The following is a 24,695-nucleotide window of genomic DNA, read 5'->3' as shown; positions in this document are numbered from 1 at the left end:
ACGAGAGGCTTACTACATGTACCTTGAGGGAGCCAACTGCTAGGCCCTGTTTGACACAATCCTGAAGAAATGATAGGACCACAGAAACCAGAGCCCTAAGAGGCTCTACCTTCTGTTCCACACTCCAGCACTGAAAGGTCTTTCAAGCCATAGCATAGGGCTGTGACCATGGTGAGCTTCTTAAATCATAACAGAGTAGCTATGACCCCTTCTGAATAACTATTCTTCCTTAGAGCTAAGCGCTCAAGAGCCATAGCCCAAAGCGTTCCGAACTCTCCAGGCCAATTGAACACGAGAGCAGCATTGGGTGAAGTAGTAGTCTGAGTCACTCATCCAGCAATACCTGAAAGGATTGGGACTTCTACACCACCTTTTTGTAGTTATACAACCACACTCAAAGCAGTTTACACACAGGTACTTCAAGCATTTTCCCTATCTGTTAAAGTGGACAGGCTATCTAATATAGTCGGGGCAGTATAGGATTAAGCAACTTGCCCAGGGTCGCAGGAAGCCGCACGGGATTTGAACCACAGAACCTCAGGGTGTAGAGGCTGTAGCTCTAACCACTGTGTCACAGCTGAATTAGATTCATGTACTATAGCGGTGCAGCCAAACCGGGGCCAAGAGAATCACATAAGAATAGCCTTACTGGGTCAGACTAATGGTTCATCAAAACCAGTAGCCTGTTCTCATGGTGGCCAGTCCAGGTCACTAGTACCTGGCCAAAACCCATAGAGAAGCAACATTCCAGTGGCTTGTCCCATGTCTTTCTCAATAACAGACTATGGACATTTTCCTCCAGGAAATTGTCCAAACTGTTCTTAAAACCAGCTACGCTATCCAGTCTTACCACAACCTCTGGCAATGTGTTCCAGAGCTTAACTATTCTGAGTGAAAAAATATTTCCTCCTATTGGTTTTAAAAGTATTTCCCTGTACCTTCATCAAGTGTCTGCTAGACTTTGTAATTTTTGACGGAGTGAAAAATCGATCCACTTGTACCCATTCTACCCCACTCAGGATTTTGTAGACTTCAATCATATCGCCCATCAGTTGTCTCTTTTCCAAGCTGAAGAGCCCTGACCGTTTTAGTTTTTCCTCATATGAGAGAAGTTCCATCCCCTTTATCATCTTGGTAGCTCTTCTTTGAATCTTTTCTAGTGCCGCTATATCTTTTTTGACATTAAGGAGACCAGAATTGAACACAATACCCCAGGTGAGGTCGCACCATGGAACGATAGAGGCGGATTATAACATTCTTAGTCTTCTTAACCATCCCTTCATGGGTCGATTTTCTTCCGGCCTATCATTGGCCATGGGGGGAAAAAAACTTACATCTGTTAACTGCAGGCCATGGCTAAATCAAGGCATCTATGCTGGCTTTTCTTGGCTCTACTTTGCGCCTGAAGAATCAAGTGTAAGGACTTGAACACAAGTACTAAGCCTTTGAAGTTGTAAAGTTTGGCTACCAAGGGAGAGCCGTAGAGACAATGCATGGCCTAGAAAACACAGAGAAAAGGAGACTGCTGCTCTCCTGGAGCACAGTCATGTGGGAGGAAAACTGGTAAGCCTGTGCACAAATACTTCTGCAACATAGGGACCACTCTTGTGGTCAAGTGTGTGAAAATAGTGCAGGAGGGAAGCAAGCAAAAGAAATAACACACTCACTGATGTTATAGGTAGCACACATACGAGTACAGTAAATCACTGGCTGCTTTCTCTCCTGAAGTTCCTGAAACCATTGTACACCTTCTGGGATTTGCTTGTGTGCTGGAGGTGGGTTTATTTTATTTATTTGGGGGAGGAGGCAGAGTGCAGGGCTAACACCATACAGGGGTCACCAGGGATGGATAGGCAACTGTCATCACCAGATGTACCCATATAGGCACCCAGAAGGCCTAATCCCCACGCTCAACTGAATTAGCAGAGCTAAAACAAGAGCACAGAACAGCTCAGCGGAGTCAGACTAAGCTACTACTTGCTGACCCTTCAGCGCAAGAGATGAAACTAGGACCAGGAGACACCATTCACCCGCCTACTAAGATAGAGAATACTGAAGTACTAATGAGCAGGTCATTGCATATATGGCAGAACTCAACTTGCCTGCTGGTAGGTGAACACAACCGACTTATCTGGATTCATCTTCTACTGATGACAAGGAAAGACACCTTCTCAACTCGCTTGCAGAAGAAAAAAAACTAAGGAGATGAGGCACTGCCCAATGACACAAGGAGGCAGAACTGTAAAACTGTAGAGGATCCCTTCTGCAAAATTAACGGGTAAAAGAGAATAGCCCACTGATCAAGACTCATGTCTCTTTTGCACTGGGAAAAATAATAGAATTCAACCAAAAACTTTACTAAGGAGAAAAGGGAATCCTTAAAGGACTGCAAATACAATAATGTGAAAAAACTGAAGTTTTACAATGTTTTTTCCAGTATGCATTTAGGATATATCTTAATGGCTCTAGAACCTGAGACAAGCCCAGCAGAAGATAATATGCCTGCATAGTGAGGCTTCTTAAAAAAACTTCTAGACAGTCTGAGCTGGGAAGTTTTCTACACTGGCTCTTTCGGATGACATTTCCTATCTGTGAGGAGTTGCTATTCTGCTGGTCTTTGGAGAAATGATTTTATAGTATGGCTACAGCTTCAACACTCAGATTATGGGTTTAAAACCTGCACTGCTCCTTGTGACCCTGGGCAAGTCACTTAATCATCCACTGTCCCAGGTACATTAGATAGATTGTGAGCCCACTAGGATAGATAGGGAAAATGCTTCAAATACCTGTATGTAAAACCACTTTGAATGTGACTGTAAAACTACAAAAAAGGTGGTATACAAGTCCCAATCCCTTTCACTTTCCCCCTAAATAAATAAAATTTGGAAAATACTACTAATCATTTCTATAGCACTGTCAGACGCATGCAGCAGTGTATATAACATTAACCATGTAAGAAACAGTCACTGCTCGACACAGCTTGCAATATAATTAAGACAGATAAACAGGACAATTAGGATAGGGAATTACAGAGGGAGGGATGACATTACATTACAGATTTCTATTCCGCCATTACCTTTCGGTTCAAAGCGGATTACAAAAGAGTTATGGAAGAAGGGTTACAAAGTTAGATCAGAGGTCATTTCCAAGAGAGGGATAAGTAGGATCAGGGGTAAGGGAGGGGATGGTAAGAAGGGGGTATTCGTGGTATTAAGCTTTGTTAAGGGATTTCTTGAAGAGTATAGTTTTTATTTCCTTTCTGAAAATCTTGTAGTCTGGGGTTGTTATCAATAGGTTGGAGATTTGGTTATCTATTTTTGCTGCTTGAGTGGCTAGTACATCGTATAGTTTTTTCCATTTTACTTCTTTGATAGGAGGGTAGGTGAATGGGGTGTGTGTTTTTCTATGCCTGGTAGAGGTAGTTTGGATGAGGCGGTTGTTTAGGTAGATTGGGCTGACTCCGTTTATGGTTTTAAATAGTACAGTGGTGCCTCGCATAACGGACGCCTCGCACAGCGAACGCTGCGCACAACGAACTTTATGTCTTGATTCGTACAACGAACTTCGTTTCACACAACGAAGTCGCCCGAGCTGCATCCTTCCGCGCAGGCACTGCGCTTAACTGCCCTCTCTCCGCCTGGCTCCCTCTTGCTCCCCCCGACTCCCCGACACGATCGGGGCAAGAGGGAGCCCAAGCCCTCTTGCCCCCCCGACTCCCCGACACGATCGGGGCAAGAGGGAGCCCAAGCCCTCTTGCCCCCCCGACTCCCCGACACGATCGGGGCAAGAGGGAGCTCAAGCCCTCTTGCCCCCCCGACTCCCCGACACGATCGGGGCAAGAGGGAGCCCAAGCCCTCTTGCCCCCCCGACTCCCCGACACGATCGGGCCAGGAGGGAGCCCAAGTCCTCCTGGCCACGGCGACCCCCTAACCCCACCCTGCACTACATTACGGGCAGGAGGGATCCCAGGCCCTCCTGCCCTCGACGCAAACCCCCCCTCCCCCCAACGACCGCCCCCCCCCCAAGAACCTCCGACCGCCCCCCAGCCGACCTGCGACCCCCCTGGCCGACCCCGACACCCCCAACCCCCTTCCCCGTACCTTTCTGTAGTTGGCCGGACAGACGGGAGCCAAACCCGCCTGTCCGGCAGGCAGCCAACGACGGAATGAGGCCGGATTGGCCCATCCGTCCCAAAGCTCCGCCTACTGGTGGGGCCTAAGGCGCCTGGGCCAATCAGAATAGGCCCGGGAGCCTTAGGTCCCTCCTGGGGGCGGGGCCTGAGGCACATGGGCCCAACCCGACCATGTGCCTCAGGCCCTGCCCCCAGGAGGGACCTAAGGCTCCCGGGCCTATTCTGATTGGCCCAGGCGCCTTAGGCCCCACCAGTAGGCGGAGCTTTGGGACGGATGGGCCAATCCGGCCTCATTCCGTCGTTGGCTGCCTGCCGGACAGGCGGGTTTGGCTCCCGTCTGTCCGGCCAACTACAGAAAGGTACGGGGAAGGGGGTTGGGGGTGTCGTGGGGGTTGGCCAGGGGGGTCGCGGGTCGGCTGGGGGGGCGGTCGGAGGTTCTTGGGGGGGGCGGTCGTTGGGGGGAGGGGGGGTTTGCGTCGAGGGCAGGAGGGCCTGGGATCCCTCCTGCCCGTAATGTAGTGCAGGGTGGGGTTAGGGGGTCGCCGTGGCCAGGAGGACTTGGGCTCCCTCCTGGCCCGATATTGTCGGGGAGTTGGGGAATCGGCGGGGCAAGAGGGCTTGGGCTCCCTCTTGCCCCGATCGTGTCGGGGAGTCGGGGGGGCAAGAGGGCTTGGGCTCCCTCTTGCCCCGATCGTGTCGGGGAGGCGGGGGGGCAAGAGGGCTTGGGCTCCCTCTTGCCCCGATCGTGTCGGGGAGTCGGGGGGGGGCAAGAGGGCTTGGGCTCCCTCTTGCCCCGATCGTGTCGGGGAGTCGGGGGGGCAAGAGGGCTTGAGCTCCCTCTTGCCCCGATCGTGTCGGGGGTGCCAGGGACCACACGGAGTCACCCACCGTACCACCCGATTCGGGTAAGCGCAGGTATCGGTGGGTGGCTTATTTGCGGGGGGGTGCCTTATTTTACATTTTTTTCTAAAAAGGGGGGGCTGTCTTATTTGATGGCCCTGCCTTATCATCGGGGAAACACGGTAGAAAAAAAAAAAAATGAACAGTTAAGTCCCAGTTTTTGCCGCTGAGACTCTGCCCTCTCTCACTGTAAAATTAGACTCTACTTAGTCTGTCTTTAAATTTAAAAAATGTGTGTTGTTTTAAAAAACAATTATGTTTTTAGATGTATCTAAATAAAAATAATAACCAAAAATTTATCTTTTTTTATGTCATCTTAGCATATTTTATGCTGCAGAACGAATTATTTTTTTTTACATGTATTCTTATGGGAAAACGCGTTTCACATAACGAACGTTTCGCATAACAAACTTGCTCCTGGAACCAATTAAGTTCGTTGTGTGAGGCACCACTGTATACAGTAGAATTTAAATTGTATTCTTTCCTAGATTGGAAGCCAATGTGAGTCAATGTATGCCTCAGAAATTTAGTCATGTTTCTTCAATGAGTAGACGAGTCTCAGCGTTGTATTTTGAATGTTTTAAAATCTCAGTAATTCACTCAAAGAAGAGGAGACTAAGAACAAGGTATAAGAAAACCAGCACACTACACTGGGAAGAAATGAAACAAAAATGTTACTGTCTAAGCAACAAAGTTCTAGACCTCCAAGCCCTATTAATGGAGAAGAACTTGAATATTCCCATTACAGAGACAAGGTTCAATGAGTCCCATGAATGGGACATGGTCACACCAAGCAATCTGGCTAGTAAAGAGAGGCCTCCAATAAGAAGAAATATCATGTGTCAAGAATACCACCAAAGTTACTGAAATGTACGGGGTGTGGGGAATGATGAAGCATCAAGGACTGCCAAGGCAGCATTTCCATTAATTCAGGTGATGTCGACAGACCTCCACCTCATATGGAGAATTAGATCTGGCCAGACATATTCAAAGGTTGGGAATGAAAAGGAGGTGCTGCTGCTAGGAAATTTTACAGATATTACAGACAAATCACTAACCAATCTTAATGTGCAAATGCAGTACTATCTGATTTAACTAGCCATTTTTCTTAATCTACCTCACAAGTATTTAAGGCAAATTAAAAGCTAGATTTGGTAATGTACACTACTATATTAATGCATGCTCACATAAGTCAATATATTTTATTTTCTACAGATCCCATTTAATGCATTGAGATCTATTACTAACACCACACATAAATGGTATTAGTGTCTAATGTGGTAACACACTTTAGTAAATCTATCCCATGTGTCTCCTGAAAATAGCAAATTGTATACTTGAATATTAACCAAACATAAATTAATGAATGTCTCTAACCTTGACTGTCGGACTCTCTTGGAACCAGCACTTCAGTATCTTCCTCCACAGTACAAGGTTCTTCCTCATCAGAAAGGACCAAAAAGGCATCTGTGGGCAAACTTTCCACACCCTCCTGCTTTAATGATGAACCCAGACTGTTTTCTATTTTGCCATCCAAATCATGACTTATTTTGTCTCCTGAAAGCAGAGAAACTTTTGGGAAACAGTTCAGTTCATCACCTACTGGTGCCAGCTTTTCCAAAATTGGAATAATTTCATCTGTTTCCATAGAATCTGGGCTTTCTAGACTGCACCCACTTGGTAAATTTGATGATTTATCAGCACTTGTTTCTGGAAAGCCAATTGATCCTTCTTCCTCATCTTTTGAACACTGGTCAATTTCCATGCTGCTAGATATGGCTTCTTCTCCAGCATCTCCATCATTTTCCTCCATTATTCCCAGTTTTTCTACTTCTTTCTCCTCTTGTGTTTCTTTTTGTATTTCTCCATCTTCTCCCTTCATTTCCTCATGCTTATTTGATTCCAAAATCCCTACTTTAGCTCCTTCCTTTTCCATTTCTTGAATTACTCTTGGCTGTTTCTCTTCCTTCATCTGGCCTATAGCTTTTACTATTTCTTTTTCTATCTTTTCTTCTTCCTCAACTTTATCCTCATCCATCATTTCTTCATCTCTCTCTGGTTTTTCTTCTTTTCCTTCCACATTTAGCACATTTGGTTTTTCCTCTTCCTTCACTATCCCATTTTCTTTTTTATCCTCCACCTTTGTCAGTATGTTACCTTCCTTCTCCTCCTTTTCCTCTTTCTTTAACTCTGCTTCCTTTATCTGCTCCTCATCCATCTGCTCTTCCACAATCCTCTCTTCTTTGTTCTCTATTTCTATAAGCACCCCTATTTCTTCTTCCTTTTGTATTTCCTCATCCACCCTCTTTTCTTCTCTTCCCTGCTTTTCTTCTACAATTCCTTTTACCTTATTATTCATTTCAACTAAACCTTTCCCCTCCTCTTTCACCATTATTTTTTCCTCTTCAGAGTCCTGAAGCCCTTGAAAATCAGAATGTAGAAGATCTAAACTTAGAGATTCAAGAGGTATCAAATTACAAGAACTAGCATTCAGCTCCATTTTTTCTTCAAAAAAATCCTGCTCATGTTCAATTTCATTTTCTAACAAAATATCTGTTTCTTTCTGAGCAACAATTTTGCTTTCTATTCCATTTTCTGTGGGACAATTATTATCGCTATTGACATCAAGCATCTCATTTTCTGCTTCACTAGCTGTTATGTTAGAGTTCTCCTGCTCCTGTTCATGAATTACAGTTTCCAAAGACAATGGTTTAAATTCTGGGTTCAAGTCTCCATCTTGGTCACAGTTTTTACTGTCTGTTCTTAAGTCAGAATATGTGGCAGATGGAACGTCTTCATCTTCCTTTTTGTCATCAGGTTCAAGGCAGATATCTATACCATTGAATTCTATTTTATCCTCTACATAATCCATGTCATTTAAAGGGGACGCTGCATCAGAATCTCCATTCTCATGTTTGCCATTGAACAGCTTAACTTCACTAGATTTCAGTAGGCCATCTTTCACTTTATACACCGCTTCCAGCTGCTGACGATCACTTGTTCTCATTGTTTTACGAGCCTTGAAAATCTTTTTCTGAGGTTCCTCTGTACCCTCCATCTCGAACCTAAAACAAACAAACAAAAAAAGTGTGAACATTTAAGAGGTACAGAAACAAGAAATGATATCAGTTCAGAATATCTAAAAGCCCCCTGCCTAGACAATATCTGATATGATGCAAATATAATTCACAAAATTTTTCAGTCACCTATTACACCAATACTTGTTCTAAAATTCCGAAATAGTTTTGAGAAGCCAGCAATGAAAGAAAATCTGCAATTAAATTTGTGTATGGGAATTTAACATTTTAAACAAATATTTCAGATAGAGAAAAACAAAAGCAGCAATCTGCAGTAACATAAAATAAAAGCTTACAAGGAAGCTTAAGTACCAATCAAGAGGAAGAATGTGATGGAAGAGCTATTGCAGAAATAGAAAAGAATCATATCCTAAAAGCAGGAAGAGTTAAAATACAAAACAAAAAAAAAAATCCCTTTGCATATTTTAAACAGAAAGTTTTATAAAATACATATATTCTTCAAGTGCTCTCAATGTGCCTAACTCTATAAAGGACATCTAAAAATTATAGAGAATTGTGCTCAGCGGTGCTGAGCAAATCTAAGCGCATCTATATTGTTGGATGTCCTTTGCAGAATCGCCTTTTAGGTGTTACATAAGACGCCCTAACAAATCCTATAACATTATCGTATGTTAGTGTCATGACGTCATTAGAATGGTGATTTTATGGCTTTTTTTTAACTTTAAAATTGTCTGCAGTAAAATGCTGAATATAATGAAATAATCACTCATGAATATTCACAATAACATGGTTTAAATTATGCACAACTGTTAATGAATCTTATGCTCAGAGAAATGGAGGTGATAACAGGGGAGAGCCCCAACACTACCACCTCACCGCCCAATCATCATATTCAAAAACTTGTTGTAAAATATGCAACTGTTTAAGATATTTGCATTTGTGCTCTAAGGCTACACTTTTCACTCTTATAAACTTGATATTATAACTCAGAACAGCAAACTTATCTCATAACTTGCAGGTTCTGAGAACACGTTTCGTTCCTGCCTCAGGGAACCAAGAGTGTTTGAAAAATTTCTAAAACTGTGGGCGAGATAGGCTCAAGGATTTAAGCGCTTCTAGCACGTACAATGGAAAAATTATGTTCTTACCTGTTATTTTTCTTTCCTTTAGACGCAGCAGATGAATCCAGAGACCAATGGGATAGCACACATCTACCAGCAGGTGGAGATAGAGAAACTGATTAACAGGTGGTCCTATTGGATGGCAATCCTCCTATATCTTCAGTATAGCTCCTTGCCCAAGCATCCGTAACCATCAATAGGCATAGCATGTAAAAATCTTATTTCCCATAATAAATCTCAAAAGGCAATAATACAGAATACAACCATCAATAATACCAAACTCTGAAAGTTGCAAAAGAAAAAACCAACAGACAATATCCAGAAAGGGTGGGGCAATGGATTCATCTGCTGCGTCTAAAGGAAAGAAAATTAACAGGTAAGAACATAATTTTTCCTTCCTTAGCAGCAGAAGCAGATGAATCCCGAGAGGGACAGATTCTTCAAACTTTTGAAAAATAAAAAAACAAGAGGACATTCAAAAAAGTTGAAAAAGGATAGATTCAAAACGAATGCTAGGAAGTTCTTCTTTACCCAGTGTGTGGTGGACACCTGGAATGCGCTTCCAGAGGGTATAATAGGGCAGAGTACGGTACTGGGGTTCAAGATAGGATTGGACAATTTCCTGCTGGAAAAGGGGATAGAGGGGTATAGATAGAGGATTACTGCACAGGTCCTGGACCTGTTGGGCCGCCGCATGAGCGGACTGCTGGGCACGATGAACCTCAGGTCTGACCCAGCGGAGGCATTGCTTATGTTCTTACCAATGGGATGTAGCAAAGCAATCCTCAATCTTGGTGGGAAGCAAATGCTGCCTCCACAACAACCAAAGCACTAAATGCATCCAGTCACACATCCAACCGGTAATGCTGAGAAAAAACACTCTCGGAAGACCAAGTAGCTGCAAGACAAAACTCCTCCAAGGAAAAAACCTCTGGACCGAGTCCAAGAAGTAGCCATCGCTCTGGCGGAATGGTCATGAAGTTCTTTCGCCAACCACTTTCCTGCCATCAAGCAAGCGTAAAGAATGTCCTCCTGGACCCATCAAGCGATGGAGGCTTTGGACGCCACCATACGTTTGAGGCGTCCCGTGAAGAATACAAAAAGGTGATCTAAACCACAGTTCTTCAACCGCCGGTCTGCGGACCAGTGTCGGTCCGCAAAAAAATCTTGCCAGTCCACGAAGGATTCGGGTCCCCGCCGCAACGAAAGGTGCCGGTGTCAGCAGACTTGCAACTTTCTGTTGCCATCGCTGTGCCGGGACTCCTGCCTTCGCCGGGACTCCTGCAGCGTATGCTTCCTGCCTTGTCTCCGCACCTCCCGACCAGCAGCGGCAGCTCTGTGTGCTTTTAACTTCGGCACAGAGCTGCCCCTAAGCAGTAGTTTAGCGTGGTTTCATGAGGCAGCCTTGGGGCCTTTGCTAGGCCAGCCCACTTCGATGATGCGATGTGGGCCAGCCTAGCAAAGGCCCCGAGGCTGCCTCATGAAACCGCGCTAAACTACTGCTTAGGGGCAGCTCTGTGCCAAAGTTAAAATCACACAGAGCTGCTGCTTGTCTAAAGATTCTTGGGCCGCTGAAGGAGGGCAAAGAGCAGTTGTCCTGGAGGTTTCCTTCCTCTCACCTTTGCAGGTCCCTTTTTTCCACCTTTTTTTTTCTTCAAACGGCAACGGGCCCTAGCATAGACATCAAGTAAGTTCCACTGTTCCTTGCAAGCGGTTCTGCTCGGCCAAAGCTTCCCCTCTGACATGAGCCACCCTCAGGGGAAAGAAAGTGACCCGCAAAGGTGAGGGGAAGGGGGGCAGATGATGGAAGTTGGGGGGGAGAGAAAGAAGGGGCAGATGATGGAATGGAGGAGATGAGAGAGAGAAGGAGACAGATGATGGAAGTGAGAAGAAGGGAGAGAGAGCAGAAGGCAGATGGATGTCAGTTGAGAGTGGAGAGCAGATGCTGAATGGAAGTGGGGAAAGAACACATACTGGATGGAAGGAGGAGATAAATAAAGGGGGAAGAAAATAGTAAGATAATGGAGGGGTGAGGGAAAGGGGTGACAAGCTGTGGGTAGACCACAGTGAAAAAAGGAAAACAGGACTAAATAGTAAGAAATAATTTAATTTAGATGGAGGCAGAAAATAGAGAAGGAAGACCAGAGAAGAAAAGGGAAGAGAGAGCAGAGAACGATATCAGATCTGAGTGGAGGAAATGAGAAGAGAGAGATGGGAATTCTTATGTTCTTAGGGCAGACGCTGGATGGAAGAGAGTAAAAAGGCAATGAAAGCAGAAACCAGAGACGACAAAAGGTAGAAAAAATAATTTTATTTCTATCTTGTGATTCAAATATATCAGATTTGAAATATGTATCTTGCTAGACATAACTGGGGAGTGCAAAACCCAGGCAGTGCTTCTTTAGCTTCCAGCTGGCTTAGGGCTCTCTCTGACCAGGGGGGAGTTGTCCTAGTTCCACTCCCCTAACACCATTCCTGTCATGTGTGACTGTGGTATTCTGTTACATGATATTTGTGTAGCATTCTGTAATAATTTGCTTATTCAGTTTTCTTGATAGTAGAGGGGATATATGTGAAGGGGAGAGGAGACAGGGGTTTTGTTGATCTTTGCCCTGTATTATTTGTATTTATAAAATGACAATTGTATAGAATATTGTTTCTTTTTATACTTTAATAAAATATGTTCAATATAAAATCATAACTATTTGAGGCTTGTGCGGATGGGATCAGATGGTTTGTGGGACCGAGCTCGCAGGAACGGGGCAGCGATGGTTTTTAAAAAAAATTTCAGTCTTAGTAGTTTGCTGGTCCACGAAATAATTATTTTATTTCCGCCGGTCCATAGGTGTAAAAAGGTTGAAGAACACTGATCTAAACAACTAAAAGTCGTTGGAAACCTAGCTCGAGGAGAACGCTACGCACTTAAAAAAAAAAATGCAGTGAATAAAAGCACGTCTTCCCATTTCTCCTCCCAGGAAGAAGGAAGGAAAAGTGAGTGTGTCTTAAAATGATTATACCTCCTTAGAAATTGTGGTACCGTCCGAACTGACACTCCAGATTTTGTAAATCAGAAATAGGAATCTCCGCTGAACAAGGCCTGCAACTCAGAAAATCGCCGAGCTGAAGCCATGGCCACAAGAAACCCCTTGTTAAACGGCACACCTTTTTAGAGTCTCAAAAGACAAGGATGAAATGAAGCCTTCGGTAAACTGCGAAGAAGTAACTTAAGACTGTACTCCGGACAGGGCTTTCTAAGAGGTGTACGAATATATCATACTCAGTTTAGGAACTAAACTACATGAAGCTGAGAAGTAAGCAAAGAGCAATATACCTAGCCCTTGTAACAAGCTAAGAATGGCACTTGAAGCTGAAGGGAATTGAACGCTAAGCCCTTGGCAATACACTTGTGCCAAAAAAAGAACTCTGGAAGGGTGCAAATGTTGAGAAGTACCCAAGAAAGGAAAAACCTCCAAAAGGAAGCAGAAGCCACAGGTGAAGGCGTCTGTATCGCCTGGATAAGAGAAGAAACAACCTGCTTCGCAAAACCCTTACACATCAGCCATGACTTTTCAAAACCTAGGTCGTAATACCAAAGTAGTACAAATATCCATGTTGATCGGACCCTAGGTGAGCAAATACGGAGATATCAGGAAACTCAACAGTCCGCCTGTCGAAAGATTCATCAGATCCGCATAGCAAGGATGGCGCAGCCAATCCAGATATTCTACAAATACTGTGCCCTGAAAGCGAGCTTGAAATGGCAAATCCAAGCCATCATCAGCCAGGGGAAAACACTGAAAAAAGAGAAACCAGAGGCGAGAAAGAAGCCAAGCTGCTACCCCCTCCAACTCCCACTCCCTGTGCCCGCCGAAGAAGCTAGGAAGCTTAGAATTGAGACAAGGCCATGAGGTCTAGTTCCAGGAGATCTCACTTCCATAAAAAGAGCTGGAACGCCCGAGCCAAAATTCTCAATATCCAGGATGTAGAAGATTTCACTATTACTAACATTTACACTTTCTAGAGCGTACACAGGGCTGTACAATGTAACATACAATAAATGGGCCATGCTCAGATTTCGCAGAGAGAAAGTCTATCCAAACTCTTTTCCTGATCTGTAAAATGATCTGCCAACAGAAGAGGAAGATGAGGGTCCACCCACTGAAGTAGAACCACAACTTTACCTGCCAACTGAGCACATCACCTACTGCCCAGGGTGTAGAGAAATACCCCCATCATAATACTGACTGAAAATACCTTCAGCGTCATTCCAGAAGAATGATCTGAAGCTCCAGAAACGGTAGCCTGACCATGCTCCAGAGTAGAAGAATGAACAAGTACTGAGTCGCCTCTTAAGACCAGACTCCTGGAGCTGAGGATGTAAGGCACCGAGCCCCCCCAACCCGATAGCCCGGGATGTTTGGTGACCATGAGCTAGTCCAGTAAAGACCGAGGCATGCCTTTGAAAAGAGAAATCTCGCTGAGCCACCAAATTATACAGAGCGATGCTTGAGGAGCCTACCAAATAATTGGAGCCCTGAGATACCAGGAACCACTGGAACAAAAGCGACTGCTGTAGCGTTATAATGGGAAAGCTAGCCAAACTTCCCAGTGGAGTCAGCAACATGGATCCTAGAACCTGTATAGAATTCCATACTCTTGGTCATGGTGACCGAAGAACAATGCAAACATGTGACTATGACCCATCGCCCTAGTCTCTGGGAAGAAACACATTTCTCTCATATATTAATAAAAACATCTCCCCGATATATCTATAAATAGTACAGGAGAAAAGAGCGCTGTGTAAATTCAAAGATTCACATCCAAAAAACTGAGGAAAAAAACCACCCTTTTCGTGTCAGTCAAATGGCCCGACTGGAAGACGTCCGAATCAAGCAGTCAGTCAAGAAAAAAATAGGTGAATCGCCTGGTAGTTCCAGAACGGTACCACTGCCCACATTTTCAAATGTTCGTGAAGCCTTAGGTAGGCAAAATGGCATGTGCCAAAACTGAAAGCACTGCTCTAAGAGAAGCAAGCAAACCTAGTGCCGATTCAGAGTCCATAGTGAAAATGTAAATATTCTCCCAGTTTTTCTGCAGAAATGTGTAACCCTGAAAAACTAATTCAGCAGAATGGGATCCAGCCTGCCCAATGCCCCCGTCTTGGGCAACATGCAGTAAGTGGAATGTCCCCTTAGTTCCTGAAGAACTACAAGAACTGCCCTGAGGACCAGTAACACTTAAAAGGGAAACACAAAGCATAGAGACTTCAAGAACGAACCGGAAACCTGAGGAGGATGCAGTTCAAAGCATCCTGAAAAATGTTCACAGCCCCCTGACCTGACATTATAGCATCTTTCACCTCATGAGAAAGCCTGAAGAGTCATTGGAAGAAGTCCAAGATCCCCTCAGAATGAAGTGCAGAAGGTCAGGGAACGGCAGGATGAGAACTGTAGGATTTGTAAGAAGAAAAATTCTCCTAGGAAAAATCAAGTTTCGCAAAGTAAAGAGGAGTATACTGGAACCATGAAAACAGTACTAACTCAATGCAATGTGAGCGAAATACGTATGTCCTTTAAAGTGAATACATACTAGACGCAATCAAGATGCTGCATCTACTGCCCTGTGGAAAACAGCATCCTAACAGGTATCAGACAAAGCTCACATCGCTAATGAAAGCTTCAGGGATGAGGCTAACAGCCACATAGTGCGTGCTCCTCCGTGGGTCCTCCTCGGGGGGTCCGTCTAGCACAGGGGTGCCCAACGCGTCGATTGCGATCGACCAGTAGCTCAGGAAGGCAACGCGAGTCGATCGCGGAGCCTATCCCGGGCTCTGTGATAGACTCGTGTTGCCGTCCTGATCTACGGGCCGATCAGCCTTCCTCTCCAGTGTTCTTTCTCCCTAGGGCCTTTTAGCTGGGCGATCCGCCCAGCTGTCATCTGCCGCTGCTGAACAAAAAACCGGCTTGGAGATTTCAGCCCGTAGCGAACTTATGCTCCGGGCTCTAACGTGTGCGTGCCGGCTTCCCTTCTCTTCCCTCCGAAACCGGAAGTTATGTCCGGGGGGGGGAGGGGAGAAGGGAAGCCGGCGCGCACATGTTGAGAGCCCTGAAGCAAGCGTTCGCTATGGGCTAATGCGGGAGACAAGCATTTGTTCTTCTTCCTGCCGGGTCCTGCCTACTTTCTGTTTCCGCGAAGGCAGGACCCGGCAGCATTTCCCCTAATAGGTCGATCGCGATCTTGGGCTGATCAGCCTTCCTCTTCCCGACGGCAGAATTGACGTCGGGGAGAGGAATGCTGGTTGGCCGAAGCAGGGAGAGCTTGGGGCCTGTTATTGGTGGCGTTTGGGTCCTGGTCCCCGATGGCAATGGCAGTGGCAGTGGCTTGGGGGAGGGCAGGGAGAAAGAAAGAAAAAGGGCAGGCAGGGGGACAGAAGGAAAGAAGAGAAACAGAAAAAAAAGAAAGGGAGGCAGAGAGAAAGAAAGGGCAGGGAGAGAGGAAGGAAAAGTTGGGGGAGGGAATGAGGTCTGGAGAAGAGGAAGCATACAGGCTAAAAGAAGGGAAGAAAGATTGGATGCACAGTCAGAAGAAGAAAGTGCAACCAGAGACTCATGAAATCACCAGACAAGGTAGGGAAAATGATTTTATTTTAAATTTAGTGATCAAAATGTGTCTGAATTTATATCTGCTGTCTATATTTTACACTAAGGTCCCCTTTTACTAAACCGCAATAGAGGTTTTTAGCGCAGGGAGCCTATGAGTGTCGAGAGCAGCGCTGGGCATTCAGCGCAGCTCCCTGCGCTAAAAACTGCTATCGTGGTTTAGTAAAAAGGGAGGGGGTATATTTGTCTATTTTTGTATGGTTGTTACTGAGGTGATAGTGCTTAGAGTCATCTGCTTTGACCTCTTTGAAAAACCCTGGAATAGGAATGATTTTCTCTGCATACAGTGTGCTTTGTGTTGTTTTTTTTAATTTTATTGTTGGTAGATCATTTTGACTTGGTCATTTAAAAAGTAGCTCGCAAGCCCAAAAAGTGTGGGCACCCCTGGTCTAGCATGTGCCATGAGAAAATGGCAACAGGAGAAGCCAGCGTTATAAGCATGGAAATCTGAAGTCCAGGCCCCCTCAGAAATAGAGAAAGAGATCCTGGCCACAGGAAGATGCGAAGTGTCATTATGCCCATAGAGACAGCCCGAACTTGGAAACTGTTTGTACTACCTTTAGGCATATATATCCTATGCCACTATTATACACATGCAGCACAGCACAGAGGCCCAAATAAGAAGGACAGTTACCAACAGACAAAGGCTCAATCTGCAGGGACCCCAAGAGAGACAATGAGATACCCGTGTGAAATACAGGGCACTATCTTACTGCTGATCTCACTGTACCGTCATTTGCCATATGTTGACCCAGTCCGGAGAAAAACTGAAACTGGGTGACCTAGCACAGGGCAGAGTCTCTCTGGTAATCCCCTTGAGTGCTAACCTCAGAGTCCGATTAAACTAGCAGCTTCCTTCAAGTGAATACAGCAGGAACACAGACAGACATAAATCTGCCCAAGCTTGTCCCAAAGCTGGTGAAACACGTACAACTTGTCTGAACCGGAAAGGAGAGAAGCCGCAGCATACCCTGACCAAAGTCAGCTGGAAATAAACTACCGGAACGCTGAAGCTCTCCTGCCATCGCTGGAGACCGAAGCGCGCACCTAATTCTCACTGACATGTGGCCGCTGCATCAACGCTTCTAGAAACATAGTCAGATTCAAGCCCCGCAAAATTTACCCTGCTGCAGCCTGCATAGAAAGAAAATCAGACTTGGGGAATAACTAGAAGAACGGCATGGTGCTTCCCACAGCATCGGAAAAAACATGTCCCATCTCATGCGCGCTGCTATAAACCGGCACCTGCACAATCAGCTGCACATGGCCACAACAAACACCGACGAAAGAGAGCCTCGGAATAAACAGGACTACTACTGCTGCACTGAAACCCAACGAGGAGAACAAGTGCAAGCATGAAATCGCACCACTACTGCCGCGCTGTAACCAACAAGGAAATCAAGTGTGTGCATGCAAAGAGCGGAAGGGCAGTTTCCTCAACGGGCAAACTGCAAAGGGCAGTTTCCTCAACGGATTTCTAGTCATAAAACTTAGCCTCAATAAAATATCCATTCCTTAAACGTACGTTGACCGAACCCACAGTACTAAGACTCCCAAACAGAACCTGAAGTTCAAATAACAGTAAAAAAAAAAACCACATACATACTCACAAGCTTGTTGTTAGGGCCGGTTGAAGCCAGTAAGAGCTGGTTGAGCAGCACTAACAGGGCAGATTGTAGCAACTGTGGTCTCCCTTTTTTTTTTTTAACAGGGAAGGGAAAGAAGAAAAAAAATCAAGACCTAGTCAGACCCTCTAGCAATGGAGGGAGGGTGAGGCAGGGACCTGGGGGGGGCCAGGTGTAACCCCTAAAGCCGGCACCGTTCATCCAGACACCCCTGTCTCACTGAAGAGAAACCTCAACAGGAGAAATAAAATTGGCATCTCACTGAAGAGAAACCTCAACAGGAGAAAATAATTTTTCAGTTACAGCCAGAATTCAGGAGCTAGTTGAATAGCGGCCATCACCTGCTGGGAGATAGAGCATACTGAAGATACAGGAGGAGTGCCAGCCAATAAGACCACCTGTTAATCAGTTTCTCTATCTCCGCCTGCTGGTAGATGTTTGCTATCCCATTGGTCTCTGGATTCATCTGCTAAGGAATGGAGGAAGTTTGTACATGCTAGAAGCATTAAATCCTTGAGCCTATCTCGCCCACAGTTTTAGAAATTTTTCAAACACTCCATTGATTCCCTGAGGCAGGAACGAAACGTATCACGTCGGAACCTGCAAGCTACAAGATAAGTTTGCTGTTCCGAGTTATATCAAGTTTATAAGTGTGAAAAGTGTAGCCTTAGAGCACAAATGCAAATATCTTAAACAGTTGCATATTTTACAACAAATTTTTGAATATGCGATAATTGGGCGGTGAGGTGGTAGTGTTGGGGCTCTCCCCTGTTATCACCTCCATTTCTCTGAGCATAAGATTCATTAACAGTTGTACATAATTGAAACCATATTATTGTGAATATTCATGAGGGATTATTTCATTATATTCTATATACTCTTTTAATCACTCAAACTCTCGGTAGTTTAGAGTCTTTTTGCCCTATTTTTGTTCAGTTGACTGAGTGCAGTAAAATGCTGGCACCACTTTTATATTTTATTTATTTTTCTTTTAATTATTTATATACTACTTATCTTATGTAGTATTTAAATTTGGCTCCTTTATCTTATTTCTCTTCTGTTCCAGTTGCCAAGGGTCACAAGGAGTAGTTGGGAATTTGAACCAACGTCAAAGTGCTAAGGCTGTAACCACTGCACTACACACATTCAGATAGTAAACCGCATATCAATTCCAAAGCCAAGCTTACATATATCCTCTTGATTTACAAGCAGTCATTTCTCTAGGATAAATATCAAACATATACCTCAACACTTGTCCAATTCCTATTTTGGCTTGTATGTTCCTCAAAATATATGGGGAGAAAATATATACATATATAGCATACTAAATCCTCTATTTTTTTGTGCAAAGAAAACTCCTTGCAAAAGCAGGTCTACCTTTGAGTTGGGCGCTAGATAGGCTTGAGTTAGGTGGATACAACTTAGGCGGGCATGAGGTATCCGCATATAGGTGAATGGGGCTTCTATTTTAGGGGGTATAGAGAACTCAAATTTAATATTAAGGTGAAAAGATGTTTAATAATGCATTACTTTAGCAAAGCACATGCAAAAAATATATATATTACATACTAAATCTTCTATCTTTTGGGGTAAAGAGGACTCCAAAGAGGTTTAAAAATGCATTACTTTAGCAAAGCACATGAAAAATATATTGCATAGTAAACCTTATTCCCAAATGGCTAAGAAAATAAGAGAATCCCTACTCACAATGGTTGTGGTTCAGAGCAAGTGAATGTGTCTGATGAACAATCTTGACATCACTGACACATCATCAATATGAACCTAGATAGCAGAATGTCACTAAAAATTAATAAGAATACATGCTGGGGTTCGTAATCATACTAGGGATTTCAACCCACCACCTTGGGAAGATGAAAGAAGTGCCTTTAACTACTGAGCCACAGGAGATTTATTTTAGGCAGGGGTTCCTGCATTGAAAGATGATACCTTAGGAAATCATAGCCATCCCAGGGAAAAAATTAGTTTCCCTCTGCATCCTGTAAACAACAGAGTGCAAATGTAAATGGCAAACACCACAACTCATACTCTCTTATGAGACCAAAAAGAAATTGTTAAGGTACTGGGGGGGGGGGTTGGATTTGAACCGACTTCTGGAAGACGAAAGAAGTGCCTTTAACTACTGAGCCACAGGTGCTTCCTTTTAGGCAGAGGTTCCTGCCATGCGAGATGGTACCTTAGGAGATCATAGCCATCTCAGGGTAAAAATAAGTTTCTGGACGCTGGAAAAGGCAGACTGCAAATGTAAATGGCAAACTCCACAATCCATACTCTCTTAAGAGACTAAATAAACTGTTAAAGTACTGGAGGGGAGGGATTAGAACCCATGACCTGTGGAAAAATAGGGATGGAGAAGTGGTAGACCCTGATCGATTTTCAGAGGGTTGTGTTCAAGTGGAGCAAGCTAAAATAAAAGTAGACAAAGTGATGGAGACAGATGGTGTACATCCAAGGGTGCTGAAGGAACTTAGGGAAGTTCTGGTAGCTCTGCTGACTAAACTTTTCAGTGAGTCTCCAGAGTCGGGAATGGTCCTAGAGGATGGAGGAGGGCGCATGTGGTCCCTCTCCACAAAAGTAGAAGGAAGAAGTAGGGAATTAAAAGTCGGTAAGTCCAACTTCTGTGGTAAGCAAATTAATGGAAACGCTTTTAAAACATAGAATGGTGATGTTTCTAGAATCTTGTGGATTACAGGACTGGAAGCAACATGGATTCACTAGAAGTAGGTCTTGTCAGACAAATCTGATCAATTTCTTTGACTGGGTGACCAGAGAACTGGATAGAGGATGTGCGCTAGATGTGGTGTATTTAGATTTTAGCAAAGCCTTTGACAGTGTTCCACACAGATGTCAAATAAATAAAATGAGTGCCCTCAGGATGGGTCTCAAAGTGACGGGCTAGGTCAAGAACTGGTTGAGTGGAAGGCGACAGAGGATAGTTATCAATGGAGATCACTCTGAGGAAAAGGATGCTACCAGTAGTGTACCTCAAGGTTAGGTTCTTAGGCCTGTTCTTAACATTTTTATAAACGATATTGCTGAAGGGCTATCAGGTAAGATTTGTCTCTTTGCGGATGATACCAAAATCTGCAACAGAGTAGACACCCAGGATGATGTGAACAACAAGAAGAAAAACCTGGCAAAGCTTGAAGAATGGTCTGAAATTTGGCAGTTAAAATTTAATAAGGAATGCAAGATCATGCATTTGGACTGCAAAAACCCAAGGGAACAGTACAGTTTAGGGGGGAGAAGAACTTTGTGCACGACAGAAGAGCGGGACTTGGGTGTAATTGTATGTGATGATCTTAAGGCGACGGTGAAAGCTAAAAGGATGCTAGGGTGCATAGGAAGAGCTATGGCCAGCAGGAAAAAGGAGGTATTGATGTTCCTGTATAAGACTTTGGTAAGACCTCATTTAGAATATTCTGTACAATTCTGGAGCCCACACCTTCAAAAAGATATAAAAAGGATGGAGTCAGTCCACATGAAGGCTACTAAAATGGTGCATTGTCTTCTTCATAAGGTGTATGGGGACAAACTTAGGATCTCAATCTGTATACTTTGGGGGAAAGGTGGGAGAGGGGCGATATGATAGAGATGTTTAAATACCTACGTGATGTAAATGCACATGAGTAGAGTCTCTTTCATTTGAAAGGAAGCTCTGGAATGAAAGGACATAGGATGAAGTTAAGAGGTGAGGCTCAGGCGTAATCTAAGGAAACACTTTTTTTTTTTTTTTTACAGAGATGGTAGTAGATGCATGGAACAGTCTCCCGGAAGAGGTGATGGAGACAGACTGTGACTGAATTCAAGAAAGCCTGGGATAGGCACATGGGATCTCTTAGAGAGGAAGATAATGGTTACTGCAGATGGGTAGAGCGAATGGGCCAATTGGCCTTTATCTGCTATCATGTTTCTATGTTTCTACAATTGAAGCATCCACAAACTTCAAAATATTCCCACTGGTATTGAATCACGGAGATCAAAGATCAAACATTTTTCACAGTTTGTTTTGTTTATATGTCATTACCTTATCGAGGGTAAATAAAAGTTTCAGAATACGGAGCTATATACCTAAATCAGGTCTTTTTGTGAATATTTCACATGCTCCTGCTCATGGCATAGGTAAAAAAAAACCTTTGATTTCTTGATTTTTATTTTATTATACTTTTTATTTGATTTTATATTCTTTTATTTAAAAATCAGTCTTTTTTACCCTATACCACAATATGCAAATTATCAGCCACTGCCATGTTCATTGTATTAATTATACTCAGTTGACCTGGAAGTAATCCATGATAGAAAGAACCATTGACCAATAGCTTTATAACTTAATGGCTATTCAATGTCCTACCATGTAAACATTTCATAATCTTAATAGAAATGTGATACGAAGGTCTCAAATGCTGTCTTAGTAAATCTTTAAAATCATTAGATACGTGCAGTCCTCGGCCCTCATTTAGAGTATTTTACTGCTTGGTCGTGACCACTATTATGCTGTCATTCACCGACACAATCTGCGTTTCTCAGAGGGGTTATCTCTTGAAGTATCAGGGTATTTTTCACATAGCAGTGTTATCTTATACTGGCTATACTTGTTCTTTTCTGTTTCTTTCAAACAAAAGATGATAAAAATATAATAAAAATCAAGAAATCTCAGGTTTTTTTTGCCTATGACGTGAGCAGGAGCATGTGAAGTATTCACGAAAAAGACCCAAATTGGGTATATAGCTCCATATTCTGAGGCTTTTTTTTTTTTACCCAAAACAAACTGTGAAAAAAGTTTTTCCTTTGAGCTCCATGATTCAATGCCAGTGGGAATATTTTGACGTTTGTGGATGAAACTACTTGATCAGTTTTTGATTGATTTCTATGACTGTAGCAACATTTGGCGTTAACAACATTTGGAAGAAATGAATATCTCCTAGACAATGTTGAAGATTTGAGAGGTATGAGCCTTATTTAAGTTGTCATAGTATCTGTGTGTTTTATGATTTTATCTGCAACCTCTTCAATTTTTTCTCCAACCAGATCCTCCTCCTTGCAGGAAAAGGCATTCTTGAACTGAAGTTTCCAAGTCCGAAACTCGAAGACAGGCTAGTCTTCGTATTGCAATAGCTACTGTAGATGTTCTGGAAGAAGCTATCGAAAGCATCAAAAGCTGTTCTAGCCATGAACTTCCTAGTAGGGAAACAAGTTTTATGATAACTGCTGGAATTGTTTCAACTGTTCTGGAGGAAAATATGTATTAAAAGTCTTACAGATGTTTATAAGACTTGAAATAAACTGATAGTCCCTAATTCTTTGAGAAACATCGAGGACTGGAATATGCGTTTGCCAAAAGTATCAGATGTTCTGGCCTCTGCCTGGAGGAGCAGAAGCATATGAACATGAGCTACATTAACGCTTGAAGGCAAAGGTTAACAAAAATAAACCAAAATTGGAGGGCTTAAACAAACATCATGGAAATGAATATGACAAAAAGGAAGAAAAATGACAGGAAGGCACTAAAAATGTTTGACACAGCTTCTCAGCTCCATGGAAAACGAAAAAATGAAGGTCCCACGAGTAGAAAAGCACTGGCATGTATGTGGTATGTGCACTGCCTTGAACATTTTAAAGTTAACAATGCACTAGAGAGTTGCGCGGGGACAGAAATCCTACCCGTCCCCGCCAAAATCCCACCCGTCCCCGTGAGGAATCCCTCCGTCCCCACCCGTCCCCGTGAGGAATCCCTCTGTCCCCACCCGTCCCCGTGAGGAATCCCCTCCATCCCCACCCGTCCCCGCGAGGAATCCCCTCCGTCACCATCCTTCCCTATAAACTTCAGAAATAGTTATTTTATTTAATTATGCTACTGAATTAAAGGCTCTGGTAGAGACCCATTTACAAATAAGCAAAGAGACTTTATTAATTTGGAAATATTAATTGGGAAGAATACATACTTTGTAAATGGGTTTCTACCAGAACCTCTAATGTAAACATAAAATATAAATACTCAGCTGATGAGAACCCACAAACTGTCAGCTGAGGACTTCCTTTGCAGTTGGCCGGGGGTCCCTTTTGCCAAGCTTGGCAGGCAGCAGTAGCGTCCCTGAGTCACAGATGCTGGCACCTCAGTGGCTCATGGATGCTGCCAGCGACTGCTGCGCTTGGTGGAGGGGAGTTCTGACCATCTCTAGAGGAGGTCCTCTGCTGGCGATGCTTGGGGATCCCCACCAGTCACAGCAAGGGTCAACAAGTACTTCAACACTGTAGAAATAAAACCAGAAATGCATTTCTTTTTCTTTTGAACACAAAACAAAGACATCTGCCATATACATTTCCCAAGGCAGATGACTCTATACAATGTCACCTCGGTAACAAAATACAAAAATAGACAAATACACCCCCTCCCTTTTTACTAAACCACAATAGTAGGTTTTAGCACAGGGAGTTACGCTGAATGCCTCGCGCTGCTCTCAATGCTCATAGGCTCCCTGCGCTAAACAATGATATTGCGGTTTAGTAAAAGGGAACCATAGTGCAAAATATAGACAGCAGATATAAATTCTCAAAACAGACACATTTTGATCACTAAATTGAAAATAAAATCATCTTTCCTACCTTTGCTGTTTGGTGATTTCATGAGTCTCTGGTTGCACTTTCTTCTTCTGACTGTGCATCCAATCTTTCTTCCTTTCTTTCAGCCTCCTGTATGTTTCCTCTCCTCCAGACCTCATTCTCTCCCCCAACTTTTTATTTCTGTCTCCCTGTTCCCCCTTCTTTCTATCTTCCCTGTCTTCCCCCTTTCTTTCTTTCTTTCTCCGTGCCCTCCCCCAAGCCACTCGGTTTGCTGCCACCGCCATCGGGGAATAGCCCCCAAGCCACCGCTGTCCAAAGCTTTCCCTGCAGAAGCGTCGCGCTGACCTGCATTCCGCTCCCTGACGTCAATTCTGACGTAGGAGAGGAAGTTCCGGGCCAACAAGGCATTTCTCCTCATTCCATCCAGCCTGAGCCCCATCTCTCCTTGATCCAGCATTTCCCTTCTGTGTCTGTCAGAATTACCATTCCACCTATTTTCCAGCATCACCCTTCTTTGTGTCCGTCTCACCTATATCCCTATCTCACCACTTTTTCAGAATCTTCATTTGTCTCTGTCCTTGTCTTTACCCCATGTTCACCATTTGCCCTTTCAATGTCTTTATCTCCCCCCACACACACTT

At 43.9% G+C, this 24,695-nt stretch overlaps 1 protein-coding gene across 8 annotated transcripts in view; it reads right to left on the bottom strand.

Moving 5' to 3' along the window:
- Positions 1-24,695, bottom strand: part of ATF7IP (activating transcription factor 7 interacting protein) — a 353,654-nt gene that overhangs the window by 192,000 nt on the left and 136,959 nt on the right. For all 8 annotated transcript variants that reach the window (XM_033935226.1, XM_033935228.1, XM_033935229.1 and 5 more), the window contains one exon: positions 6,410-8,097. In XM_033935226.1, the coding sequence (XP_033791117.1) occupies positions 6,410-8,090 (1,681 nt within the window). In that variant the 5' untranslated portion in view covers positions 8,091-8,097. Of the gene's footprint in view, positions 1-6,409; positions 8,098-24,695 lie in introns of those variants that run through there.

Source organism: Geotrypetes seraphini, chromosome 2, assembly GCF_902459505.1.
Source record: "Geotrypetes seraphini chromosome 2, aGeoSer1.1, whole genome shotgun sequence".
Classification (NCBI taxonomy): Eukaryota; Metazoa; Chordata; class Amphibia; order Gymnophiona; family Dermophiidae; genus Geotrypetes; species Geotrypetes seraphini.
This window is presented reverse-complemented; position numbering and strand designations above follow the sequence as displayed.